General features: G+C 47.7%; 1 protein-coding gene across 3 annotated transcripts in view; it reads right to left on the reverse strand.

The window, feature by feature from the left end:
- The window catches only part of LOC139260061 (disintegrin and metalloproteinase domain-containing protein 23-like), a 304045-nt gene that overhangs the window by 47645 nt on the left and 229477 nt on the right, over positions 1–26923 (reverse strand). For all 3 annotated transcript variants that reach the window (XM_070876183.1, XM_070876182.1, XM_070876184.1), the window contains 4 exons: positions 22330–22416; positions 21986–22066; positions 21525–21575; positions 21342–21405 (listed from right to left, as the gene is read on the reverse strand). In XM_070876183.1, the coding sequence (XP_070732284.1) occupies positions 21342–21405; positions 21525–21575; positions 21986–22066; positions 22330–22416 (283 nt within the window). The remainder of the gene's footprint in view (positions 1–21341; positions 21406–21524; positions 21576–21985; positions 22067–22329; positions 22417–26923) is intronic.

Here is a 26923-nt window from a genome sequence, read left to right on the forward strand (position 1 = left end):
CTCGAGCCTGTTCTGCCATTCAATTTGTATCTTAACTCCATCTACCCGCTTTGGTTCTGTAACCCTTAGGGGCCGAAATTTGGAGGCGGCAACCCTGCCTGGTTGGTAATTTTACCGCCTGGTGGTATTTATAGCCGTTTAATGCGAAATTCAGTGTTACCAACTAAACAGGAAAATGGAGCGGTAAATCAAGCATTACATGCAGCGCTAAGCGACGGGAAGTAGGACCGTAAGCTCAGAGCGGTATTCTGCATTTGGAGCTGCGTAACAGATTTGCGCCATCTGGATTCAATTGAGGCGGCTATATGACGCGGCACATCATCGCTACCTGCGCACTCTTACTCAGAAGGGGAAGATGGCAGAGGCGAGAGGTTGTCTGCATGCTCATCGGTTCTCTGACACCGCCGTGGAGGCACTCCTCGACACAGTGGAGAGACAATGGGAATTACTGAGGTCAGATACTGGCAGGAGGCCACAGCCACAGACCTTTCGCCGTTTATGGAGGGAGGTGGCACAGAATGTGTCAGCGAGGAACACGGTGCCCAGGACAACGACGCATTGTCGCAAGAAGTTGAATGACCTGACGCGGATCATCAGGGTGAGTACCTTTTGCATTAACTTTAGCATTGCATACTCTGAGCACAATGTATAGTGTGTGCAGACTCCCCTCAATCAGTATGTCTAGGCCTTTATATTCTTCAGTGGTGAACACAGATGCAAAGTTCGCGTATGCAGCCTCAGCCACACCCTGGGCCTGTGTGCGTAGTTAACCTTCCTGCTCCTGTTGAGACCTACCCATCATCCTGTTACCTTCTCAGTCTTCAGATGAGTGTGGAAGATGGTAGCCTTACTTTAACTCTTAGGTGGTAACCCCCAAATCCCAGCGTTGCCACACCAAGTGTGCGCAGCTCTTCAGAGTTATATCAACATCTGAAGACTACCATACAGTAACAGCAGTCAACTATGCAAGGCACTTCGGACAGACGGATAGAAGCATGCTAACTCAGACATTCTGTTTCTTCTTGCAGGCCAAGCTAGCTTATAACTGCTGGGAGCAGATGCGGACTGGAGGAGGGGAGCCTGACCTCCACACCCTCTGTCCTCATGGGCGAACAAGTGGGTGCGATGGTGGTGGGTGAGGCCAAGTCCCCTTTGGTGAGGACCTTTGCATCTTCTATCAGGCCACTTAGCCTTGACACCACAATCTTTCCCCACTTTCCAGGAAACTGACATTTCTGAACGCCTTTTCCATTCCTGGCCCCCTCCCCTGCAGGTAACTACTTTTCTCTGGCATTGTGCTTCCCAGTCAGCAAGGAACCAGCGGCCTCAGCGAGCGGGGACAGCACTTCCATGGATGAGGGCATGGTCGGGGGCTTGGAGGTGGGTGATGCTCCGGGACCCGGTGGCCTGCAGCAATGCCAAGGGGGGAAAGGGAAACTTGGGGGCCAGCTCCCCAGAGGGTGAGTGCACGCCTGAGTGATGCTCAGCAGCATTCTGATGAGAAGACCGAGCAGGAGGTTGTCGAAAGTCAATCTTTGAGAATGCACAGCGATCTGTTGGGTGCATTGGTAAGGGTGCCCGAGAGCCTGGATATACTTGCTGTGAGGTTGGTGGAGTCCACCTCAAGATTTGCCCTTGCCTCTCAGCAGCCCATCGAGCCCATCCTTAGTAGATACCAATGGATGTTGGAAGCCACAAGTGACCATGGGGTCATAGACATGATGGTGTTTGCCATAGCTGATGAAGCCATGCTAGGCCTGTATGCTGCCATGTCGTCAGTGCGTGATAGCATCAATGCGCTGTCTGCTCTAATGCATTCTCACTTTGCTCTAATGCAGAGTCACATTGATGCCATGCAAGCACTGACTGTTGCCATCGTGTGTGGGTCCCCCGCAGTCCAATGGGGCGCTTACGTGTTGAAGCAGGCCAGAAATCTGAGCTCCAACAGATTACTCTGGATGCTGAGGCTCTGCCCCCGGGGAGAGGCAGTGTGTCGGTTGACATGGAAGGTGATGTCCTCTGACATTAGTCCGGCTCACACCACTGCCACTTCGTCTTTGCACCTGTCGCTGTCTGCACCCCATCCAGCCGAGACTGCTGCCTCCCATGCTAAGATGGTTCAGTTCACAGCCGGGCCTTCCAGGGCCCAAGCTGGTTGGGGACATCCTGCTCAGCCGTTATTAGTGTCTTAGTGTCTGCGTCACAGACAGAGCAATCTTCAACCAGCCTCGCTGCAGGCATTGAAACCCATTAAAGAGGAGCTGTCGGTGGGGGGGGGGGGGGCGGAGAAAGGAAGGGGTATGAAATATGGGAGGATATCCCACTAAGGACTCATCGGAGCATGCCCATATCTGGGGACCTTGGGCCCAAATTTCCCCAGCCACCTAGAGCGGCGTAGTTAGCCTTGTGGGGCAAAAAATGCACCGAAAATTTACCACTTAATTTGGCCGCTCCTTCATCACTTGCTCAGCGCAGCCAGCAGGGGGGTGGGGCTTGGGCCCAGCGTCTCGAGTGCCGGCAGGGGGACGCATATCTGTTTCAGCGTGTGCGCATGCGCAATGCGCGTTTCAGTGTGCGCATAATGGAGCAGGAAGCTTGGCTATCGGCCAATTAAAGGGAGAGCGTCCTCAGTGCCTCAGCAGCATTGGCAATGGACCATATATAAAGGTACGGTGTGAATAGTGATTTTTGGGTGGCTGAGGGAGTGGAAAGGAGTATTGCATAGGTGGAAGAAAGGTGAGAACAGTGATTTTTCAAGATTACATAAGTGTAAGTCCAATACACCAATGACGCAAGAGCGTGCAACAAGAACAAAGAATTTCCTCCATGAGGAAGTGGAGAAACTAGTCACTGTCATTGAGGACAAATGGCTGGAGCTGGATATCAGTAAGAGTGGTCCCACAAAAGTGCCACCCAAAGAAATGAGAAGACGATGGAACTTAGTTGCAGAAGAATATTCCGCAGGGATGAATACCGCAAGATCTGGAAGCCAGTGCAAAAAATGGCAGGACATTGGTCAAGTAGTGAGTGTAAGTAATATCTTGATCTCTATATGGAATTGCAATTGTAAATGTGACCATCTGTATATGCCCCACCCATCAGAAGCGCACCATGTGTGAAAAGTTATATTTTCATCTTTGCAGTTGAAATTGGTCCACAACAAAAGGGGAAGACTTAGAAAAGGAGGAGGGCCGCCATATCTGCACCAAATATCACCCCTGGAACAGAGGGTACCTTGCTGAGTCGCTCCTGCAGAAAAAGAATCAGATCTGCACAAGCTGGACCCACACGCGAGGGTGAGGGTGAGTCATTAAAATGCATTGTCGCCCTTCAAATCAACCTGCTGACTGGCCTGCTACGCGTGAGACTAGTCATGCCACCCATCCTGCCCCCTCCTGTGCTGCTAACCATTTGACTGTTCTGTTGTATTTTGCAGAAGAATCCTGAACATCATGAAGATCCACCAGAAGATGCAGATACGTGTGCTCCAGACCAAGGTGGGTGGGGGGAGGAGGGGTCCATTGAAATGTGTTCACGGGAGAATGCTGATCATGATATGGATCAGTCCATAGTACAGGGCATCACACTGCCAGAAACCTCCATGAGCTCCGCGGCGACATTCCATGGTTTCACGCCTTCCGAGGTTGCGGGTCCCAGTGGCGGTGGTGAAATGCATGTTGGAACACCCAGTGCCCCACTGTCCCAGCCTGCGCCTCCACTGGAGGGGTGCCAAGAGGCAGATCCACAGCGAGGGGAAGGAGAAGCCAACCAGACACTCCTGAGATACAGTCTTCATCAGATGTTAATCATTGGGTGAGGAGACCAATGCCCTTACAATTTCACTCGTGGCGACCGTCAGTGGGATGTGTGATGAGGTAGTGACATTGTTGGGAGAAATATCAGCACTGAGACGGGAACTGAGGACGGGCATTTCAGAGGGTGTGCAAACGATGGCAGATGCCATGAGGGAGCTAGCTGCTGCAATAAGGGGACAAAGGCCGGATACTCAAATGCCATTCCGACTTTAATCCATGCACCAGCCAACGGTGAGACCCAAGCCGGGCCCCCAACGCCCCCCACCACCACCGCCACACTATGAGGAAATGCACTTTCCCCGAGATGTGGGTGAGGGATGGGTGCAGCCTTTCTTTGCTGTTGCTGTTGTTGAAGTGTATTGCAAAATATCCAATAAAAGATATTTTGTATTAAAACTGAATCATGTTCCATTAGGACCACACAACATTTAGGAACTGTAAAAAGTAAAAATCCCTCACCCCTACAGTCATGTGTGCCTGCCGCCCCTAGCCCTGGCGGGAGGGCTAGCTGGTGCATTCTGCAGTTGGCAAGGTAGGACTGCTCTATTTTCAGTAGCTGATTTATCTTTCATTTATTTTTGATGGTGTTGTGCAGCTGTTGTGCTGAAGATATTGTGATGTCGTGCTGATGTTGTGAAGGTATTTAGTGTTTTAGAATCCTCAACATCCAGGGGTATTCAACATTTAGGAAAGAAAAACAGAAAGGAAAATGAGGCGGGGTGGCGTTGCTGGTTAAAGAGGAAATGAATGCAATAGTAAGGAAGGACATTGGCTTGGATGATGTGGTATGGGTGGAGCTACGGAATACCAAAGGGCAGAAAACACAGGTGGGAGTTGTGTACAGGCCACCAAACAGTAGTAGTGAGGTTGGGGACAGCATCAAACAAGAAATAAGGGATGTGTGCAGTAAAGGTACAGCAGTTATCATGGGCGACTTTAATTTACATATAGATTGGGCTAACCAAACTGGTAGCAATGCAGTGGAGGAAGATTTCCTGGAGTGTATTAGGGATGGTTTTCTTGACCAATATGTCGAGGAACCAACTAGAGAGCTGGCTATCCTAGACTGAGTGATGTGTAATGAGAAGGGACTAATTAGCAATCTTGTTGTGTGAAGCCCCTTGGGGCAGAGTGACCATAATATGGTAGAATTCTTTATTAAGATGGAGAGTTAACTCAGAAACTAGGGTCTGAACTTAAGGAAAGCTAACTTCGACGACATGAGGCGTGAATGGGCTAGAATAGACTGGCAAATGATACTTAACGGTTGACGGTGGATAGGCAATGGCAAACATTTATAGATCACATGGATAAACTTCCTGTCTGGAGTAAAAAATAAAACAGGGAAGGTGGCTCAACCGTGGCTAATAAGGGAAATTAAGGATAGTGTTAGATCCAATGAAGAGGGATATAAATTGGCCAAAAAAAGCAGCAAACCTAAGAACTGGGAGAAATTTAGAATTCAGCAGAGGAGGACAAAGGGTTTAATTAGGAGGAGGAAAATAGAGTACGAGAGGAAGCTTGCCGGGAACATAAAAACTGACTGCAAAAGCTTCTATAAATATGTGAAGAGAAAAAGATTAGCGAAGACAAACGTAGGTCCCTTGCAGTCGGACTCAGGTGAATTTATAATGGGGAACAAAGAAATGGCAGACCAATTGAACAAATACTTTGATTCTGTCTTCACGAAGGAAAACACAAATAACCTTCCGAATGTATTAGGGGACCGAGGGTCTAGTGAGAAGGAAGAACTGAAGTATATCCTTATTAGACGGGAAATTGTGTTGGGGAAATTGATGGGATTGAAGGCCAATAAATCCCCGGGGCCTGATTCTGCATCCCAGAATACTTAAGGAAATGGCCCTAGAAATAGTGGATGCATTTTTGATCATTTTCCAATAGCCTATCGCCTCTGAATCAGTTCCTATCGACTGGAGGGTAGCTAATGTAACACCACTTTTTAAAAAAGGAGGGAGAGAGAAGGCGTGTAATTATAGACCAGTTAGCCTGACATCAGTAGTGGGGAAAATGTTGGAATCAATTATTAAAGATGAAATAGCAGCGCATTTGGAAAGCAGTGACAGGATCGGTCCAAGTCAGCATGGATTTATGAAAGGGAAATCATGCTTGACAAATCTTCTAGAATTTTTTGAGGATGTACAAGAGAGAACCAGTGGATGTGGTATGTGGTGTATTAGGACTTTCAAAAGGCCTTTGACAAGGTCCCACATAAGAGATTGATGTGCAAAATCAAAGCACTTGGTATTGGGGGTAATGTACTGGTGTGGATAAAGAATTGGTTGGCAGACAGGAAGCAGAAAGTTGGGATAAACAGGTCCTTTTCGGAATGGGAACCAGTGACTAGTGGAGTGCCGCAGGGCTCAGTGCTGGGACCCCAGCTCTTTACAATATACATTAATGATTTGGATGAAGGAATTGAGCGTAATATCTCCAAGTTTGCAGATGACACTAAACTGGGTGGCGGTGTGAGCTGTGAGGAGGATGCTAAGAGGCTGCAGGGTGATTTGGACAGGTTAGGTAAATGGGCAAATGCATGGCAGATGCAGTATAATGTGGATAAATGTGAGGTTATCCACTTTGGTGGCAAAAACACAAAGGCAGAATATTATCCGAATGGCGGTAGATTTGGAAAAGGGGAGGTGCAACGGGACCTGGGTGTCATGGTTCATCAGTCATTGAAAGTTGGCATGCAGGTATAGCAGGCGGTGAAGAAGTCAAATGGTATGTTGGCCTTCATAGCTAGGGGATTTGTGTATGGGAGCAGGGAGGTCTTACTGCAATTGTACAGGGCCTTGGTGAGGCCTCATCTGGAATATTGTGTTCAGTTTTGGTCTCCTAATCTGAGGAACGATGTTCTTGCTATTGATGGAGTGCAGCGAAGGTTCACCAGACTGATTCCAGGGATGGCTGGACTGACATATGAGAGACTTGATCAACTGGAATTTTATATACTGGAGTTTAGAAGGATGAGAGGGAATCTCATAGAAACGTATAAGATTCTGACGGGGCGGGACAGGTTAGATGCGGGAAGAATGCTCCCGATGTTGGGGAAGTCCAGAACCAGGGGACATAGTCTTAGTAGGCCACTTAGGACTGAGATGAAGAGAGTTGTTAACCTGTGGAATTCCCTGCCGCAGAGTTGTTGATGCCAGTTCATTGGATATATTCAAGAGGGAGTTAGATATGGCCCTTACGGGGATCAAGGGGTATGGAGAGAAAGCAGGAAAAGGGTACGGAGGTGAATGATCAGCCATGATCTTATTGAATGGTGGTGCAGGCTCGAAGGGCCGAATGCCCTACTCCTGCACCTATTTTCGATGTAACCCACCTTCTGCAACCCCTATCTGTGGCTATCTGCGCTGATTTCTTAAATGTAGGTAAGGTTTTTCATGCCTACAAAATTGGCCACATACACTGGCCTAAGTTAGTTTGGAGTAACTTTTAGCTGGCCAAATTTGCTTCTCTGACCAAAAGAGGCGTAAGTGGCTGGCCACGCCCCCTTTTGGAGAGAAAAAAACTAAACTAGAAAAAATGCTAACTAACTGTCTTGCACTGGAGCAAGTTAAATGGAGAAATTTGCGATTTTTAAGTTACTCCAAAAAAGGCTACTTACTCCAAAAAAATGGGGCAACTCCTGGGGAAATTTGAGCCCCTTATTAGAATATTAAGGCATGTATATATTTGTTGCTGTTTAATCGTTAGTGTGTGTGGAAGGCTTGTTTCATCAATTTTGTTCATGGCCGTTATTTCAAATGGGAGGGTTGGTTTTTTGTATATAGCTGCAATTGCTTGTGGGTTACTATGTTTTCAGGGGTGTTTCATTCATAATTTGCTGTTGCTGATGGTTCATGTTGTGCTGGCTTATGGCACACGAGCAGCCCTTGCAGCGGCAACAGTCTCAGGCTGCCTCCTCCGTAGATGATGCTCCTCAACTTCCTCCTCATCGTCCTTGTGCTGCCAGCTGCCATCCCTGGTGGCAATGCCTGGCTCCCTATGATGGCCAGGTTGTGCAGCATGCAGCACACAATGATGAACATGGACACTCAATCGGGGGAGTACTGAAAGGTCCCTCCAGATTGGTCAAGGCAGCGGAAACATTACTTCAGGACCCCGATAGTTTCCTCTATTATGGTCCTGGTGGCGGCCTGTGTTAAGTATGGAAGAACTCCACAAGACTGAGTACTGTGAGCTAAAACTGATGTGACCTTAGTCTCTTTAATACAACTCCAGAGTGGCTAAGCAGCATGGCAGACAACCTTTTATACTCCCTTGCACGAGGTGTGCAGCTGACCCGTGGGCCTCCAACAGTTGCGCCCTCTGGTGGCAAGTCTTACACAGTTATAATGTTTACATACATAACATCACTCTGCACCAAAGTCTTTGATACAAATTATTTACAAGTTGAGACGATCCGGGCCCTACACTCCCTGGTTGATTGTCTGAGTTCAAACTCTGGCATGGGTGAGTTGGTCGGACCATTGCTGCACTGTGGCGCGGCTGGTCTGACAGGACTATTGGGAATGGTGGGTTCATCCTCTTGATTGACAGCGAGGTCGATTGCTGGTTGGGTGTGTGTTGGTGGGTCGATGATGGTGATGTTCTCTTCAGGGTGTTCCTAGTTGTCGGTGAACAGCAGTTTGGTGTGATCCAAATGCTTTCTGCACGTTTGTCCATTCAATAGTTTGACTATAAACACTCTATTCCCCTCCTTGGCCAAGACAGTGCCAGCGACCCATTTAGGACCATGATCGTAATTAAGGATAAACACAGGGTCGTTAACATGAATGTCACGCGATACAGCAGCGCGATCGTGGTACATGTTCTGCCGGTGACGTCGGGTTTCCACATGATTATTGAGATCCGGGTGGACTAGGGAGAGCCTGGTTTTGAGTGCTCTCTTCATTAACAATTCTGCAAGGGGAACCCAGTGAGCGAGTGGGGTCACGTCTAGTAGCTGAGCAGAACCCGAGGTAAGTGGGTCTGCAAGGAGCCTTCCGTCACGCGTTTCAAGCTCTGCTTGATAGTTTGGACTGCTCGTTCCACTTGACCATTGGATGCGGAGTTAAACGGGGCAGACCTGACAGCTTGATGCCATTGCAGGTCATAAACTCGTTGAATTCTGAGCTGGTGAAACACGGTCCATTGTCCCTGACAAGGACATCGGGCAAGCCATGGGTGGTGAACATAGCCCGGAAGCTTTCAACGGTGGCAGTGGATGTGCTGGATGACATTATTACGCATTCAATGCATTTAGAGTAAGCATCCACTACAACTAAAAACAACTTTCTGAGAAAGGGACCAACAAAATCTACATGGATCCTGGACCACGGTTTGGAGGGCCATGACCACAGACTCAATGAAGTCAATTGTGAGCACAGGTTGCACTGGTGTATGCATGACTAAGTCCGAGTCAATGCCAGGCCACCAAACATGCGACCTGGCTATAGCCTTCATCATGACTATGCCTGGGTGGGTATTGTGTAGGTCGCGTATAAATGTTTCCTTGCCTTTTTTGGCAAAACCACGCGATTACCCCATAAGAGACAATTCGACTAGATGGACATTTCAACTTTGCGTCGGTGAAACGGCTTAATTTCATCTTGCATATCCCCGGGAACGGCCGACCAGCTCCCATTGAGGGCACAACTTTTTACAAATGATAGCACAGGATCTTGGCTGGTCCAGGTCCTGATCTGGTGAGCAGTGACAGGTGACCCCTTGCTCTCAAAAGCATCCATGACCAAAAGCAAGTGTGAGGGCTGTGCCATTTCCACCCAGTAGTGGGCAATGGTAGCCGACTGAGGGCATCAGTACAGTTCTCCGTGCCTGGTCTGTGGCGGAAAACATAGTCATAGGCGGACAATGTTAGTGCCCATCTTTGGATGCGGGACAAAGCATTGGTGTTTATACCTTTGCTTTCTGAAAGCAGCGAAATGAGCAGTTTGTGGTCGGTTTCAAGCTCAAACCGAAGTTCAAATAGATATTGGTGCATTTTCTTAACCCCATATACACATGCTGACGCCTCTTTCTCGACTGTACTGTAGGCTCTTTCAGCCTTAGACAGACCTCTAGACGCGTTTGCAACGGTTGAAGGTTGCCTGATACATTGGTTTGCTGTAACACACAGCCGACCCCATACGAAGATGCATCACGAGCTAGCACTAATCGTTTGTATGGGTCATGCAGGACAAGTAACTTATTAGAACAAAGTGGATTTCTGGCCTTCTTAAAGGCTGTCTCTTGAGATTTACCCCAAACCCAGTCGTCACCCTTAAGAAGCAACATGTGCAATGGTTCCAGCAAAGTGCTTAACCCGTGTAGAAAGTTACCAAAATAGTTGGGGAGTTCCAGGAACGAACGCAGCTCAGTCATATTCTGTGGTCTGGGTGCATTCTTGATGGCCTCTTTGAGTCCGTGGGTCTGATGCCGTCTGCTGCAATTTTTCTCCCCAAAAAGTCGACCTCTGGCACCAGGAAAACACACTTGGAGCGTTTCAGCCTGAGTCCCACTCTGTCTAGTCGACTTAGAACCTCTTCCAGGTTATGCAGGTGTTCGGTGGTGTCACGACCGGTGATCAGGATTTCGTCTTGAAACACAACGGTGTGTGGAACCGATTTCAGCAGACTCTCCATGTTCCTCTGGAAGATGGCAGCAGCTGGGCGAATTCCAAAAGGGCACCTGTGGTATATAAACAATCTTTTATGCGTGTTGATGCACGTCAATCTTTTTGAAGATTTAGCCAGACTCCTGTGTCATGTAGGCAGAAGTTAGGTCCAACCAGGTGAACGACTTCCTCCCAAGCTAATGTTGTGAACAGGTCATCCACCTTGAGTAGCGGGTTCTGGTCTTGTAATGAGACTCGGTTGATCGTTACCTTGTAGTTGCCGCAGATTCTGACCGTGCCATCGCTTTTCAACATCGGAACAATCGGACTGGCTCACTCGTTGAACTTGACTGGCGATATGATTCCCTCTCGTTGAGGTCTGTCCAGTTCGATCTCGACTTTCTCCCTCTTCATATATGGAACCACTCGAGTCTTGTGATGAACAGGCCTTGCATCGGGGACTAGATGGATCTGCACCTTGGCGTCTGTGAAGTTGCCGATGCCTGGTTCAAACAGTGATGGAAACTTGCTCAGCACTTGGGCGCACAAGGCATCATCCATTGAAGATAGTGCTTTGATGTCGTCCCAGTTCCATCGAATCTTTACCAGCCAGCTTCTGCCAAATAGCATTGGGCCATCGCCTGGTACAATCCACAGTGATAAATCATGCACAGCTCCATCATACGATATCTTAACTGCCGTACTGCCAATGACTGGTGTAGGTGCGCAGCTTTTTCTGAATCGGGCTCAGTTTGGGTCTTTGTGCTTTGTTGCCCCTCAGTTTCTCAAAAGCCTTCTGGCTCATAATTGAGTGACTCGCCCCCGTGTCCAACTCCATTGATACCGGAATACCGTTCAATTTGAATTTCAGCATAATAGGAGGGCTCTTGGTGGTGAAGGTGTGTACCCCATACACTTCTTCCTCAGGTTGAGTTGCCTCTTGTTTGTTCTGCTTGATCCACGCCGGATCGATCATCCTCTGCCAACTTTGCCACGTGGTGAGTCGCGGCACTCTTGCACATTCGCTGGAGGTGACCCATTGTTTCACAGCCTTTGCACACATAGTGCTTGAATTGACATTGATGGGCTCGATGATTACCCCCGCAGCACCAACATGGTGCTAATGGATTTGCATTCACGCCTGAATACGGACTCTTGAGTCATCCTAGGTCTTGCAGCTGCAAACATGTAGACCCTGCCATAAGCAGTTCTGCCTGCTAACAACGTTATTTTATGCACAGTACTTGCCGGTGAGCTTCGATGCTGGGAAGATATCTGTCTGGTATTATCGCTAGTGGATATGAATGCCTGGGCTATCGTGATGGCCTTGCTCAGGTCTAGGGATTCGGCGGCAAGCAGCTTGCGAAGAATGACCTCGTGGCCAATGCCAAGCACAAAAAAGTCCCGCAGCTTTTCCCCAAAAAATCCAGCAAATTCGCAAGTTCCCGCAAGGCGTCTCTGGTTGGCGACATAACTCGCCACGTCCTGGCCCTCGAAGCGGTGATGTGTGTCGAAGCGATACCTGGCCATTAAGACACTCTCCTTCGGCTTGAGGTGGTTCTGAACCAGCGTACACAACTCTGTATATGTCTTCGCCACTGGTTTCTCTGGTGCTAGCAGATTCTTGATGAGGCCATATATTGTGGACGCACACACGGTGAGGAGAATCACCCTGCGCTTGATCACTTTATCGTCCCCATCCAGCTCGTTAGCCACAAAGCATTGGTCTAGACGCTCAACGAAGGCTTCCCAATCATCACCCTCTACAAATCTCTTTAAAATACCAAGGGCAGCCATGACCACATGAAAGTTCATAATCTGTTACTCGTCGCCAATTGTTAAGTATGGAAGAACTCCACAAGACTGAGTACTGTGAGCTAAAACTGATGTGACCTTAGTCTCCTTAATACAACTCCAGAGTGCCTAAGCAGCACAGCAGACAACCGTTTATACTTCCTTGCACGAAGTGTGCAGGTGACCCTTGGGCCTCCAACAGTTGCATCCTCTGGTGGCAAGTCTTACACAGTTACAATGTTTACATACCTAACAGCCTGGCTGTGGTTGTAGCGCTGCTCCGCAGTGGTGGTGGGATTGCGGAGGGGTGTCATCAACCAGGTGGCAACACCATATCTTGGTTGCCCAGGAGCTAGCCGCGCTCTGCATGTGGTGGCTGGAAGAGTCGTGGCACAGTGCTCTCCCGCAGGATGAAGGCATCATGACTGCTACCAGGATAACATCCACTGACATCGAGAATCATCTGCCTGTGATCGCAGACCAGTTGAACGTTGAGGGAGTGGTAGCCCTTGCGATTCCGAAAGAGCTCTCCATTGTGGGATGGGGCCCACAATGCCACATGCGTACAATCAATGACGCCCTGAACCGTGGACAAGGCTGCTATCTTGTCGAAGCCACAGGAGCGCTCCTTCTGGTTCTCCCTGGACATGCTGAACTTTATGTAGTCCATGCGTCACCAGTAGAGAGCATCATTCACCTGACGAGTGCAGGGATGTACTGCAAACTGAGAAACGTTGCATATATCGCCTCCAGGAGTATGGAACGAGCTGGTAGCGTAGAAGTTCAGCGCTATTGTCACTTTCACTGCCATTGACAGAGAGGTTCTCGTGTCATTTTGAGCTTCGAGGTCTGTGCGCAGGAGGTGGCAGAGCTCCGTGACTACCTTCTTGCGAACCGCAGCCTTATACACTGCTCCTCAGACATATCAAGGTACGAAGAATGTGCACGGTAAACCCTGGAGGGATAAGGCCTCCTGCCCTAATGTCTACGGCCTCTCCTCAAGCGTGGACCCACATTGGCCATATCCTGTCTCTGCAGCCAACGCCTTCGTAGTAGTCGCCGCAGCATGTGCCAGTGCTGCCCCCATCAATGTGCCGAAGGTAAGGGGGTGAAGGTACTCGTCAATGGAGCCAAAATGGTAGTTATTAAGGTAAGTACTCAGCAGCCGCACCACACCAACACTCTGCTAGATGTATACGTAGCACTCACAGTGAACTCTGTGTCCTGGTAGCTACTCCCTTTATATATTGCCACAGCATCGCCACTGTCGGTTGTGAACGCCAGCTTTCTGTGGCGAGTTCACCACCAGCCGGTAAGTGAGGCGCAAAAACCAAAGTTCGCATCAGGGGCGCTAGCGAAGCGTTGCACTCATACTGACGTCACAATCTGCCTGGCGGTACTTCTTTGCGCCACTGCAAAATCTTAACCGAAGTTTGCAGCAGGCGGTGACATCGCCAAACACAGGCACTAAGCCGTTAGCAGCGCCATACCGCCTCTCCGGGGCGCTAATGGCTGGCACTAACCACCGAATTTTGGCCCCTTAATACCCTTATCTAACAAAAATCTATCAATCTCAGTTTTGAAATTTTCAATTGACCCCCAGCCTCAACAGCTTTTTTGGGGGAGGGAGTTTCAGAATTCCACTACCCTTTGTGTGAAGACGTGCTTCCTGACATCACACCTGAATGATCTATCTCTAATTTTAAGGTTATACCCCCATGTTCTAGACTTCCCACCACAGGAAATAGTTTCTCTCTATCTACCTTATCAACTCCTCAATCATCTTAAACACCTCAATTAGATCACCCCTAATCTTCTATACTCAAAAGAATACAAGCCTAGTCAAGGCAATCTGTCCTCATAATTTAAGAACACAATTTAACTCGTTTAGCCCAGTATCATTATGGTGAATCTGTGTTGCACCCTCTCCAAGGCCAATATATCCTTCCTGAGGCGTGGTGCACAGAACTGAATGCAATCCTCCAATTGGGGTCTAACCAGAGCTTTTCATACTTGTAACATAGCTTCCACACCCTTGTATTCCAGCCTCCTTGAGATAAAGGCCTTAACTCCTGTGCATTATGTTTAGTGCAGTGATTAACGCATCCATGTCAAACTCCAGCAGCCGAGTGTGGCAGTAGACACAAACACTACTGACACTTCATGTGATCAGACCCCCAGTATCATCATTCAGTAAAGCTCATTCACTACCATAATACAGGGTCTTGGTAAGGCCTTGGTAAGGCCACATCTTGAATATTGTGTACAGTTTTGGTCTCCTAATCTGAGGATGTTCTTTCTATTGAGGGAGTGCAGCGAAGGTTCACCAGACTGATTCCCGGAATGACAGGACTGATATATGAAGAAAGACTGGATTGACTGGGCTTGTAGTCAATGGAATTTAGAAGAATGAGAGGGGATCTCATAGAAACATATAAAATTCTGATGGGGTTGGACAGGTTAGATGCAGGAAGAATGTTTCCGATGTTGGGGAAGTCCAGAACCAGGGGTCACAGTCTAAGGATAAGGGGTAAGCCATTTAGGACCGAGATGAGGAGAAACTTCTTCACTCAGAGAGTTGTGGGCATGTGGAATTTTTTACCACAGAAAGTTGTTGGGGCCAGTTCATTGGATATATTCAAAAGGGAGTTAGATGTGGCCCTCATGGCTAAAGGGATCAAGGGGTATGGAGAGAAAGCAGGAATGGGGTACTGAAATGCATGATCAGCCATGATCATATTGAATGGTGGTGCAGGCTCGAAGGGCCGAATGACCTACTCCTGCACCTATTTTCATGAAAGGCTCTATATAAATCTAAGTTGCTGTTGTTGTTATGTAAACTATACAAGGTGCACTGCAAGCTATGGGGGTCATTGTAACTTCTGACGATTGTGTAAAACGTACGATGTCGGCTAGGCAGCCTGTTGAACACCTCTCTCAATTTTCCTTTCCATCGGAGAGATGTTTAAAGGGCAGCCGAGGCAATATCGCACCTTTTACATTATCGTTACAAGTCCTAATGACCCCCTATGAATGTACCGTCTTAAAACCCAAAGAATCGCACTTCAAAAAAAATTAGAGAGATTCCTGTTATGTATGGAGAAAGAGTCAGACTGAACACTGTGAGCTCAAAGTAAAGTATGAACTTAGTCTTTTATTGCAGGTCTCCAGAGTGCCTCTCCAATCTGTGAGGCCTCCTTCAATACCTGTGCTCCCAAGGGATTATGGGATCCCTTGGAACTTCAGGGGATGAGCCCTCTGGTGGCTGTACAGAGTAAATACAAGTTTACATTGATGAAAACACTCTCCTCCACCCCCCCCCCACCCTCCCGCCCAAAGTCAATAGTGTAACTATTCACAATGTTAGTCGATCAGGGGCCCTTGACCTGGTTGATCATCTCGGTGTGAAAGCTGGTATTGTTGAATCATTGGTTGGGCTCTCGCTGGGCTGCTGTGCAGCTAGCCTTGCTGGGCTGCCTGGTGTGTTGGCCCCTGCTGGGCTGCTGTGGATGATGGGTTCTGCTTCGTGGTCAACGGTGGTGTCGGTTGCCACTGGTGTGTGTGTGTTGGGGAATCAAAAAAGGTAGGGTCAAAGGTGGGTTGCTCAGGATAGTCCGTGAATCTGAGTTTGATTTGGTCCAAGTGTCTCCGGTGAATGAGTCCATTTGAAAGTTTGACCCGAAACAACCTGCTCCCCTCTTTGGCCACGACAGTGCCGGGAAGCCACTTGGGACCTTGTCCATAATTCAATATAAATACAGGATCATTGATTTCAATCTCGCGTGATACATTTGCACTATCATGGTATGCACTTTGTTGAAGCCGCCTGCTCTCTGCCTGTTCATGTAGATCAGGTGAACTAACGAGAGTCTTGTCTTTTCATGAGCAGTTCAGCAGGTGGGATCCCAGTGAGCGAGTGGGGTCTCGTGCGGTAACTAAGCAGGACTTGGGATAGGCGAGTCTGCAGTGAGCCTTCAGTTACCCTCTTCAAGCCTTGCTTGATGGTTTGCACTGCTCTCTCTGCCTGACCATTGGGCGCTGGTTTAAACGGGGCACATGTGACATGTTTGATCCTGTTGCGGGTCATGAATTCTTTGAACTCAGCACTGGTAAAACATGGCCCGTTGTCGCTCACCAGGACATCGGGTAAGCCGTGAGTGGCAAACATGGCCCGCAGGCTTTCAGTAGTGGCAACGGACGTGCAGGCCGACATTATCTCACATTCAATCCACTTGGAATATGCGTCTACAACCGCAAGGAATATTTTGCCCAAGACCGGGCCTGCATAGTCGACATGAACCCTGGACCACGGTTTGGAGGGCCAAGACCATAAACTTAGCGTCGCTTCCCTGGGTACATTGCTTAGCTGAGAGCATGTATTACATCTGTGAACGCAGGACTCTACGTCCGCATCGATACCGGGCCACCACACGTGGGATCTGGCTATCGCTTTCATCATTATGATGCCTGGGTGGGTACTGTGGAGGTCATTAATGAAGATGTCTCTGGCCTTCTTGGGGACCACTACTCGATTGCCCCACAGAAGGCAATCTACCTGTATAGACATTTCATCTTTGCGCTGCTGGAACGGCTGTATCTCTTCCTGCATTTCCACTGGGACACTGGACCAGCTCCCGTGAAGCACACAGCTTTTGACTAGAGATAATAAGTGGTCCTGGCTTGTCCAGGTTTTGATCTGCTGGGCAGTGACGGGTGATTGCTCACTCTCAAATGCTTCAAATGCTTCCACTCTCAAAGGCTAGATCTGCGGGCTGCGCTATTTCCACCCCCGTGGTGGTCAATGGCAGCCTACTGAGAACATCGGCGCAGTTTTCTGTGCCTGGCCTGTGGCGGATGACGTAGTTGTATGCAGACAATGTGAGCGCCCATCTCTGGATACGGGCCGATACGTTGGTATTTATCCCTTTACTCTCGGAAAACAGGGATATAAGTGGCTTATGGTCGGTTTCCAATTCGAATTTGAGCCCAAACAGGTATTGATGCATTTTCTTTACGCTATAGACACACGCTAACGCTTCTTTCTAAATCATGCTGTAGGCTCTCTCAGCCTTAGACAGACTCCTGGATGCATAAGCAACTGGTTGCAGTTTCCCAAAATCATTAGCTTGTTACAATACACACGCGACGCCATATGACGACGCATCACAGGCTATTACCAAACGCTTACATGGATCATACAACAAGCAATTTGTTTGAGCATAATAATTTTCTCGCTTTTACAAAGGCATTTTCTTGGCTGTTGCCCCAAACCCATTCGTCCCCTTTCCATAGTAGGACATGCAGTGATTCTAACAGTGTGCTGAGACCCGGTAAGAAGTTACCAAAGTAGTTCAGGAGTCGTAGAAACGACCGCAGCTCCGTCACGTTCTGTGGCCTCGGTGCGTTTTCGATTGCCTCCGTCTTCGCGTTGGTGGGCCTGATGCCGTCCGCCACAATCTCCTTCCCAAGAACTCCACTTCAGGCACCAGGAAACGCACTTCGAGCATTTTAACCTGAGCCCCACGCGGTTGAGTCGACTAAGAATCTCCTGCAGGTGCTGCAGATGCTCGACTGTGTTCCGACCTGTGACCAAGATGTCATCCTGGAAGACCACGGTATGCGGGACCGACTTCAGTAAGCTTTCCATGTTTCTCTGGACTATCGCCGCCACTGATTGGATTCCAAACGGGCATTTGTTATAAACAAAAAGATCTTTGTGCGTGTTGATGCAGGTGAAGGCCTTCGATGATTCCTTCAGTTCCTGCGTTATGTAGGCTGAAGTCAGATTCAGCTTCTTGAAGGTCTTTCCTCCCGCCAGTGTTGCAAAGAGGTCATTGGCCTTTGGTAGTGGTATTGGTCCTGCAGGAAGAAACGATTGATAGTTACTGTGTAATCGCCACAGATTTTGACGGTGCCGTCTCCCTTGAGGACTGGGGTGATAGGACTGGCCCACTTGTTGAATTAGATCGGTGAAATGATGCCCTCTCTTTGCAGCCAGTCTAGCTCGATCTCTACCCTTTCTCTCATCATGTACGGTACTGCTCTCGCCTTGTGATGGATGGGTCGCGCCCCCGGAATTAGGTAGATCTGCACTTTTGCTCCTTGGAATTTCCCGATGCCTGGTTTGAACAGCGAAGGACATTTGTTTAAGACCTGGGCACACGAAGTGTCGTCAGCTCATCCCAGTTCCAGCGTACCTTTCCCAGCCAGCTCCTGCTGAGCAGCGTGGGACCATTGCCCGGTATCACCCAGAGTGGTAGCTTGTGCACCGCTCCATCGTAGGAGACCTTTACGGTAGCACTGCTACCGGAATCAGTTCTTTTGTGTAAGTTCTTAGTTTCATGCAAACTGGAGTTAAGAATGGCCTTGCTGCACCATAGTCTTTCGAAAGTCTTTTTGCCCATGATGGACTGGTTCGTGCCCGTGTCCAGCTCCATTGACACCGGGAGTCCATTTGTTCAACATTCAGCATTATCGGGGGACAATTCGTGGTGAATGTGAGCACCCCATGTACCTCTGCCTCCTCGGTCTGAGGCTCTGGTTCGTCGTGATCCTCCATGGATCTGTCCTCCTCTGCAAAATGGTGGTTTGCAGGTTTAGCAGGATTTGCAGCTCGCCTGCACACTCGTTGGAGGTGTCCCATTGTTCCACAGCCCTTGCAAACGTACCCTTTGAATTGGCATGAATGGAAATGATGATCACCCCCGCAGCGCCAACAAGGTGTTAATGGCCTTGCATTCATCATCCTTGATGGTGGCCTCTGAGACATCTGCGGACTTGTAGCTGCAGGTATGTGTGACCTGCCCTGTACGTTACGATTCAAAAACAACATCACTTTGTTCACAGTACTTGTAGCAGCACTTGTGTGCTGAGAGATTTGCTTCGTATTGTCACTAGTGACAACGGCCTGGGCTGTCGCTATGGCCTTACTCAAGGTTGGGGTCTCTACAGTCAAAAGTTTGCGAAGTATAGTTTCGTGGCCAATGCCAAGTATGAAAAAGTCTCTGAGCATGTGCTCCAAATGTCCTTCAAATTCGCAATGTCCTGCAAGGCTTCTTAGCTCGGCGACATAACTCGCCACTTCCTGGCCTTCAGACCTTTTGTAGGTGTAGAACCGGTACCTCGCCATCAGAACGCTTTCCTTCGGGTTCAAATGCTCTTGGACCAGTGTGTACAAATAGTCGTACAATTTCTCCGTGGGTTTCGCTGGAGTGAGCAGATTCTTCATGAAGCCATACGTTGGTGCCCCACAGACAGTGAGGAGGATCGTCCCTCGTTTGGCAGCATTCTCTTCCCCATCTAGCTCGTTGGCCACGAAGTATTGGTCGAGGTGCTCCACAAAGGTTTCCCAATCATCTCCCTTCGAGAATTTCTCCAGGATGCCCACTGTTCTCTGCATCTTTGGGTTCGCTATCTGTATCTCGTCGCCAGTTGTTGTGTATCGAGAAAGAGTCAGACTGAACACTGTGAGCTCAAAGTAAAGTGTGACCTTAGTCTTTTATTGCAGGTCTCCAGAGTGCCTGTCCATCCTGTGAAGCCTCCTTAAATACCTGTTCTCCCAAGGGATTATGGGATCCCTTGGGACTCCAGGGGATAAGCCCTCTGGTAGCTGTATAGAGTAAATACAAGTTTACATATACAACAGTTCCGTTAACGAGTTAATTAAAATAGCACACAGAGGAATCGCAACTGAGGACTTCTACCAGAAAAAAGGGCTTGGCCTCAGTGATGTCAATTTGTTGCCTCAAGTGGTAGTTCAAGTGCCTTTATCACCTACTTGCAAACCATTGACTTTGAAATCTACTATGGCTTTATATTTTCCTGTATCCCTTTTCTATCTATATCAGTTAAGGCAGTGACAGTTTTAATAAACCTAATGGAGGTTGATAAAAATCCTGGGCCAAAACAGAAACATCATCTGCTGATATCTGAATGAGCAACATCCAAACCACATACCTGCCCAATCCCCCACGGACCCAAAACTCCAAGATAGTGCAGGCATTGTCTACCTAACCGTGGCTAATGACAGTAAGCAGTTAAGACGACACACTTTCAATCCCCTGAAGGAGATTGGTGTGTGAGAATAACCAATGAATATTTCTCATATACACTGCATGTAGGGGGTTCTGTTTTATTTTCTCATTGATTTAATAAAGAGCATTCACCAGAAGTTTCAATGTTTCCTAGTACTTGTGTGTTCGAGTTAAAGAATATATGACAATATCCAATAATATCTCGAAATATGGGGAATAGGGATATATGAAAATATCCTACATAAACCCAACAGTTGAGAGTTGCTCTACATTGCAAACAAGGGTTGACAATCTCCAGGGGCATGGATTAGAACGACCTTTTGGGGAGAAGTACTTCTTGCAAAGTAAGCAAGGCCATTCTCAGAATAAAGCATGTCTTCTATAGCTTCATTCTGGTTCTATATAAATAGATGTAATTTTATCCTAAGCAACAAGCCCAGAATTGTAAATAACAGAACCGTAAATATAATTAAAACTGCCAATGCTATGTCAATCCTATTGCATAAGGAACCAAAATAATATAGCAGTAAAGGCCCACTGCCTCCAGTGGCCACGTTAGTGCGAATGCAATTTTCCCGCTCTACGTGATGGCCGGTATAAAGTGGTGGCGCTATTACAGCGCTCTACTAGATAACAAGAATGCTCCTTCTGCGTAGCGACCTTTTGCCCAGTTGTTTCCAGCTCCACGCTGACCTGCAGCTTTATTTAACCTGCAGTCAGTGTTTAGTACAAACAGCAACCCCACTCCATTTAAACAGGAGTACACTTAAGTACACAAAAGGTAACTGAACATTATCGAGGTGTTATTTACTTATTTATGTTTGTTCTTGCATTCAGTACACCTTAACGAGTGCAAACCAGAGTAAGCACATCTTCAGCCCAAAATAAACGGAGCACGTAAGACGCTACAAATGGCAACTTTGAAATTGACGATAACGTAAATGGGTAATGGTTAGGATTAGGGTTAGGCTTTTTGGCCAATATATGCACCTTCCTGTTTTAAAGACAGACGTTTTAAGCGGTGGGGACTGTACGAGTTACCGATAATGGCAGTAGTGAAGGTGGTTCACTTACTTGAGCCCCAGATCAGTTTGCACTGGTTGTCCCTTGTTTTGCATTCTCCATCGAAACACCGGCCCTGCAAGATAAGAAAGGTCCGTGCTTTACTTAGCCTGTAGCCCCATTAAGGGCAAGAAATAAATCTTATACCATAAAATATGGCAATGGTAGCCTGAACGAAGGTTAAAGTGCATCTACCTGGTTGAGGTCACAGTTATATCCATCCTGCTTGTGAAGGTTGGGTGGACACTGGAAAAAACACATAATTAACAATTAACACGATTAAAATAGATTAGGCAGGAGTGAATGGCTGGTCTCTTTAGGAACCCCGGCAGAATGTTATTCCCTCTGCCCACTGAGTGGTGTTAATGTCACAGTGTAGTGTACAGCTATTTAATACCTTTTGGAGCAGGACTAGACGAGTTTATTTTTTGAATCTTTGGCCTGGAAGAGCCTAGAGGAAATGGGACATTATTGAAGCCGGATTCTGCTGAAATGGCCTTGCAGGTACCCCGATCATGCAAATTCCACGCAGATCCCCTGCATCTTGGGATGGGATCTAAGGCCAACTATGTGGGCAGATGTTGTGGGGGAGGGGGTTGTGGGGAAGGGGAGTGGTCTGCTCCACCATTCTTCGCTACCGAATGGACAATACGTACCTGACCAGAGTCTCCCGTGCAGTACTCTGCTATATCACAATCATTCACTGCATCGCGACAATCATACCCTCGCTTTAGAAACTAAGTACAAGAGCAGAGAACATTGCTGAGTTATTTACTGGCCTTTGAAGATAATAAAAAGTAACTTTAAAAAAACAGATTATCTGCTCATTATCTCATCGCTGTTTGTGGGAGCTTGCTGTGTGCAGGTTAGCTCCCACATTTTCTACATTACAGCAGTGACTACACATCAAAAAAGCACTTAATTGGCTGTAAAGTGGTTTGGAACATCCTGAGGTCGTGAAAGGCACACAGTGAAGCTGCATTTTATTGGCATGAGTTACCTGGCAAGTGTGGTTACAGCAAGGTCCATCGCTGCAATGGGCACCATTGGCAAGGGAGCACTTCTTACAACAGGTCCCGAAGCATTCCTGCGGGAGGGGAAGGGGACAGAAACAAGGGAGAGTCATCCACTATATTTATACATTTTTGAGAATTCCAACTGAAATTGCATAGAATGTACAGCACAGAAACAGGTCATTTGGCCCCAGTGGTCTATGCCAGTGTTTATGCTCCACATGAGCCTTCTCCTACCTTTCTTCATCTAACCCTTTCAGAGTATCCTTCTATTCCTTTGTCCCTCATGTACTTATCTAGCTGTCTTTTAGATGTATCTATGCTATTCACCTCAACTACTCCATGTGGTGGCGAGTTCCGCATTCTAACCACTCTCTGGGTAAAGAGGTTTCTACTGAAGCTCCTTGAACCACTGAAGCTACTTATAGCATCCTCACTCCTACCCCACTTCCCATCCCCAGCCTTGCTATTCGCCTCAACTACTCCTTGTGGTAGCAAGGTCCACATTCTAATCTCTCTGAGTAAAGCAGTTTCTCCTGAATTCCCTATTGGATTTATTAGTGACTATCTTATATTTATGACCCCCTAGTTTTGGACTCCCGATAAGTGGAAACATCTTCTCCACATCTACCCTATCAAACCCATTCATAATTTTGAAGATCTCGATCAGGTCACCTGGATACGATACCAATTATTTAGCTGGATTAACCATGAACCAGTTAACGTGACAATTCATGCACTTCTTTTTTGTACAAGATATTGCACATTTAAAAAATATAAATAGGAGTGTCCTCAATGGCTCAACAAGTAAATGCACCATGTGATTTGATACTGAGGGGCCGAAATTGCCCGTTTTTTTTAAACAGATGTTACCGCCTCAAAGAGACTGCTCTGGCCGTCTTCCTGCCCCGTCGGGCACGCGCCGATCCTTTACCGACCGACGATGATCCGCTTCCCGCCCCGTGTGGGAAATTGCCCCGCGGGAGCGGATCGGCTGCCGCTCGGTGCCCCCGACAGCTTTCCCTGGCGGGAAGCTTTTTGTGGCTGAGCGGCGCCTCCGTCCTTAAAGGGGAGTGCGCACTGCCGCAACCGCTATTTTATTTTAATTGTCGGCCTACTCCGAAGTCGGCCCGACAATGGCAGCCACGGGTTCGACTGGGCCGCCATCAGGCAGCCCAGCAACCCCTCTTGGGTACCAGGCCGCTGGCCCATCCGAAACCCTCCCTTTTGGGCCAGTGAGTGCCACTAAAATGGCTGCAGAGCTCGCAGTGGCCCTCCCCTTTAACTGAAGGAGAGGGACGTTGTGATGCGTCCGCGGCACGTCCGCATCACGCTGACGTCATAAGCGTCGCGCTCATCAGAGCACGGGCATCCGTCTGCTCATCCATGACTTCTGCCCCGCCGCAGCTACACTTCACCGCCCCAACACTAGCGGAGAGAGAAAGGAGGCAAAACCACGCGAATACTGCCCAATCGAAAAGGTAGGTGTGCCCCGTTTGGAACGGAGGGCAATTTCGGCCCCTGAGTCTTGCCAACCTAGAAAGTCATGGTTCTAACGCCAGATTTTCACAGAGTTAGCCGTCCTTTGCTGGAGCAGTAGTCAGGTTACTACAACTTGCCTTAGTGCAAGGGAGAGGAATCAGTCAGGCTTCCCACTCCCGATCATTATCCAGACTGTTACATGACTGTCGAGTGAAGTGTGCTAGAAGGACAACTCATTCCGTAGAAGCAAAGATTACCACAGCATGTGGGTTTCATGGCTACTGGATCCTTCCAAGACCCTCCCAGAAACATCTGCCACATCAGGCATTCTGCAGTGCACACTTGTATTAACTAAGAGACAGAATTTATATTTGCAACGGGCAACATCTTTACCTCCCAAACTAAGATGGACAAAGGCAGCAGGTGCATGGGAATACCACCACCTCCAAGTTCCCTCCAAGTTACATAACATCCTGACTTGGAAATATATCGATGTTCCTCCATTGTCACTGGGTCAAAATCCTGGAACTTCCTCCCCAACAGCACTGTTGAAGTACCTTCACCACAGGGGCTGCAGCGGTTCAAGGCAGTGGCTCACCACCACCTTTTCAAGGGCAACTAGAGATGGGTAATAAATGCTGGCCTTGCCAGTGATGCCTACATCGCGTGAATGTATAAAAAAAAACCTTTCTCTGTGGACATGAGGTATCAGCTGGACAGATTCCCTTTAAGTGCAAGGTGTCAGGCTGACACCAATATGGGCATGAAGGATCTTCATATCCAACTCTACGGCCTACACGCAAAGGAGTTTGCACTCAGTAATAATTCAGGTAGCATCTGATCACTGAAATGTACTGCACAAGCAATCGCCAATTATGAAGGGAGCAGCCCTGTGTAATGTAATAACACAAGAGTCCTGTTATTATAAACTGCCTCGGGTGTGTGTACCCGATCTCTTTTATTCCCACTTCGGATAAGTACAAGATCCGACTTTCTGCATTGCCTGCATGAAATCCGACAGTGGCGCCCTCTGGTGTCAGGTGACCCCAAGAATAAATATATTACAACATCCCCTTTCAAGATCTTAGTCTAGACACTTTACAATACAAGACAATCTGGGTTTTCCGCTCACAAGTTGATCGTCTCAGTTCAACATTAGTTCTCGGTGAACATTCTAAGTCAGTTGTGACGGAGGTTGAGTAACAGTTCTGGTGGGAGTGGTAATAACATCAGAGACTGAAGGTCCGGGTTCAGGAATGACAACAGAGGCCTCTGGTGAATGAACAATAGCTGGTGGATCACTGACTGGATTTTCCTCAAACGGTTTCAGTTTATCTGTGTGCTGCAGTTTTACCTGGTCAACATGTTTTCTGTATGTTTGGCCATCCTTGAGCACGACAATGAACACTCTGTTACCCTCCTTGGCTGTAACAGTACCAGCAATCCATTTTGGACCTCGACCATAGTTCAGTACAAACACTGGATCATTGACAGAGATATCTCGTGACACAGCTGTACGATCATGATACAATTGCTGACTTTGACGTCTGTTTTCAACACGATCATTCAAATCAGGATGAACAAGTGAAAGCTTGGTCTTGAGATTTCTCTTCATCAGTAGTTCAGCAGGGGAAACACCAGTAATAGTATGAGGTCTTGTCCTATAACTGAGCAATATACATGACAAATGAGTCTGCAGTGAACCCTGAGTTACACGTTTCATACTTTGTTTGATAGTTTGAACAGCATGCTCTGCTTGATCATTACAAGCAGGTTTGAATGGAGCTGACCTCACATGTCTAATACCATTGAGTTTGATGAACTCCTGAAACTCAAGACTTGTGAAACAAGATCTGTTGTCGCTCACAACAATGTCAGGTAAACCATGAGTAGCAAACATTACACGTAGGCTCTCAATGGTGGCTGTAGATGCACTGGATGATGTAATAATATATTCTATCCACTTTGAATATGCATCCACCACAACAAAAAAACATCTTTCCACAAAATCGATGTGGATCCTCAACCATTGTTTAGATGGCCACAACCAAAGACTCAACGGAGATTCCGCTGATACTTTACTTAGCTGCATGAAAGTATTGCACTGATGCACACATGATTCCAGATCAGAGTCAATTCCAGGCCACCATACATGAGATCTAGCAATGGCTTTCATCATAACAATACCGGGATGAGTGCTATGCAGGTCACGTATACATCTTTCTCTACCTTTCTTAGGCATGATGACATGATTGCCCCACAGTAACAATCTAACTGAATGGACAGCTCATCCTTGCGAGGGGTGTAAGGTTTGGTCTCTTCACACATCTCCGTAGGTATTTCAGACCAATCACCACTGAGGACATAATGTTTCACGACCGACAAAATAGGGTCATGGCTGGTCCAGATCCTAACTTGTTGAGCAGTGACAGGAGTGTCATCACTCTGAAAAGCATCCATTACTAACAGTAGATCTGCAGGTTGAGGCGTCTTCATATCAGGTGTGGGCAAAGACAAACGACTCAGTGCATCGGCACAATTCTCAGTACCAGGTCTATGATGAAAAATGTAATTATAGCCAGACAATGTCAACGCCCACCTCTGAATACGGGATGCTGCATTGGTAGTAATACCTTTGTTTTCAGAAAACAATGAAATGAGTGGCTTGTGATCCATTTCGAATTCAAAATGGAGACCAAACAGGAATTGATGCATCTTTGTTACACCATACACACAGGCCAAAGCTTCTTTGTCTACCATGCTGTAAGCTCTTTCCGCTTTTGATAAACTTCTCGAAACATACGCAACAGGTTGTAGCTTACCTGACTCAATGGCTTGTTGGAGTATACAACCAACCATCATCATAGGCAGTCCCTCGGATTCGAGGAAGACTTGTTTCCACTCCTAAAGTGAGTCCTTTGGTGGCTAAACAATCCAATGTGAGAGCGACAGACCCTGTCACAGGTGGGACAGACATTAGTCGGGGGAAGGGGTGGTGGGACTGATTTGCCGCACGCTCCTTCCACTGCCCGTGCCTGACCTCTTCACGCTCGCGGCGTTGAGATTCGAAGAGCTCAACGCCCTCCCGGATGCATTTTC

The sequence above is a fragment of the Pristiophorus japonicus genome, chromosome 3 (genome assembly GCF_044704955.1).
Source record: "Pristiophorus japonicus isolate sPriJap1 chromosome 3, sPriJap1.hap1, whole genome shotgun sequence".
NCBI classification, from domain to species: domain Eukaryota; kingdom Metazoa; phylum Chordata; class Chondrichthyes; family Pristiophoridae; genus Pristiophorus; species Pristiophorus japonicus.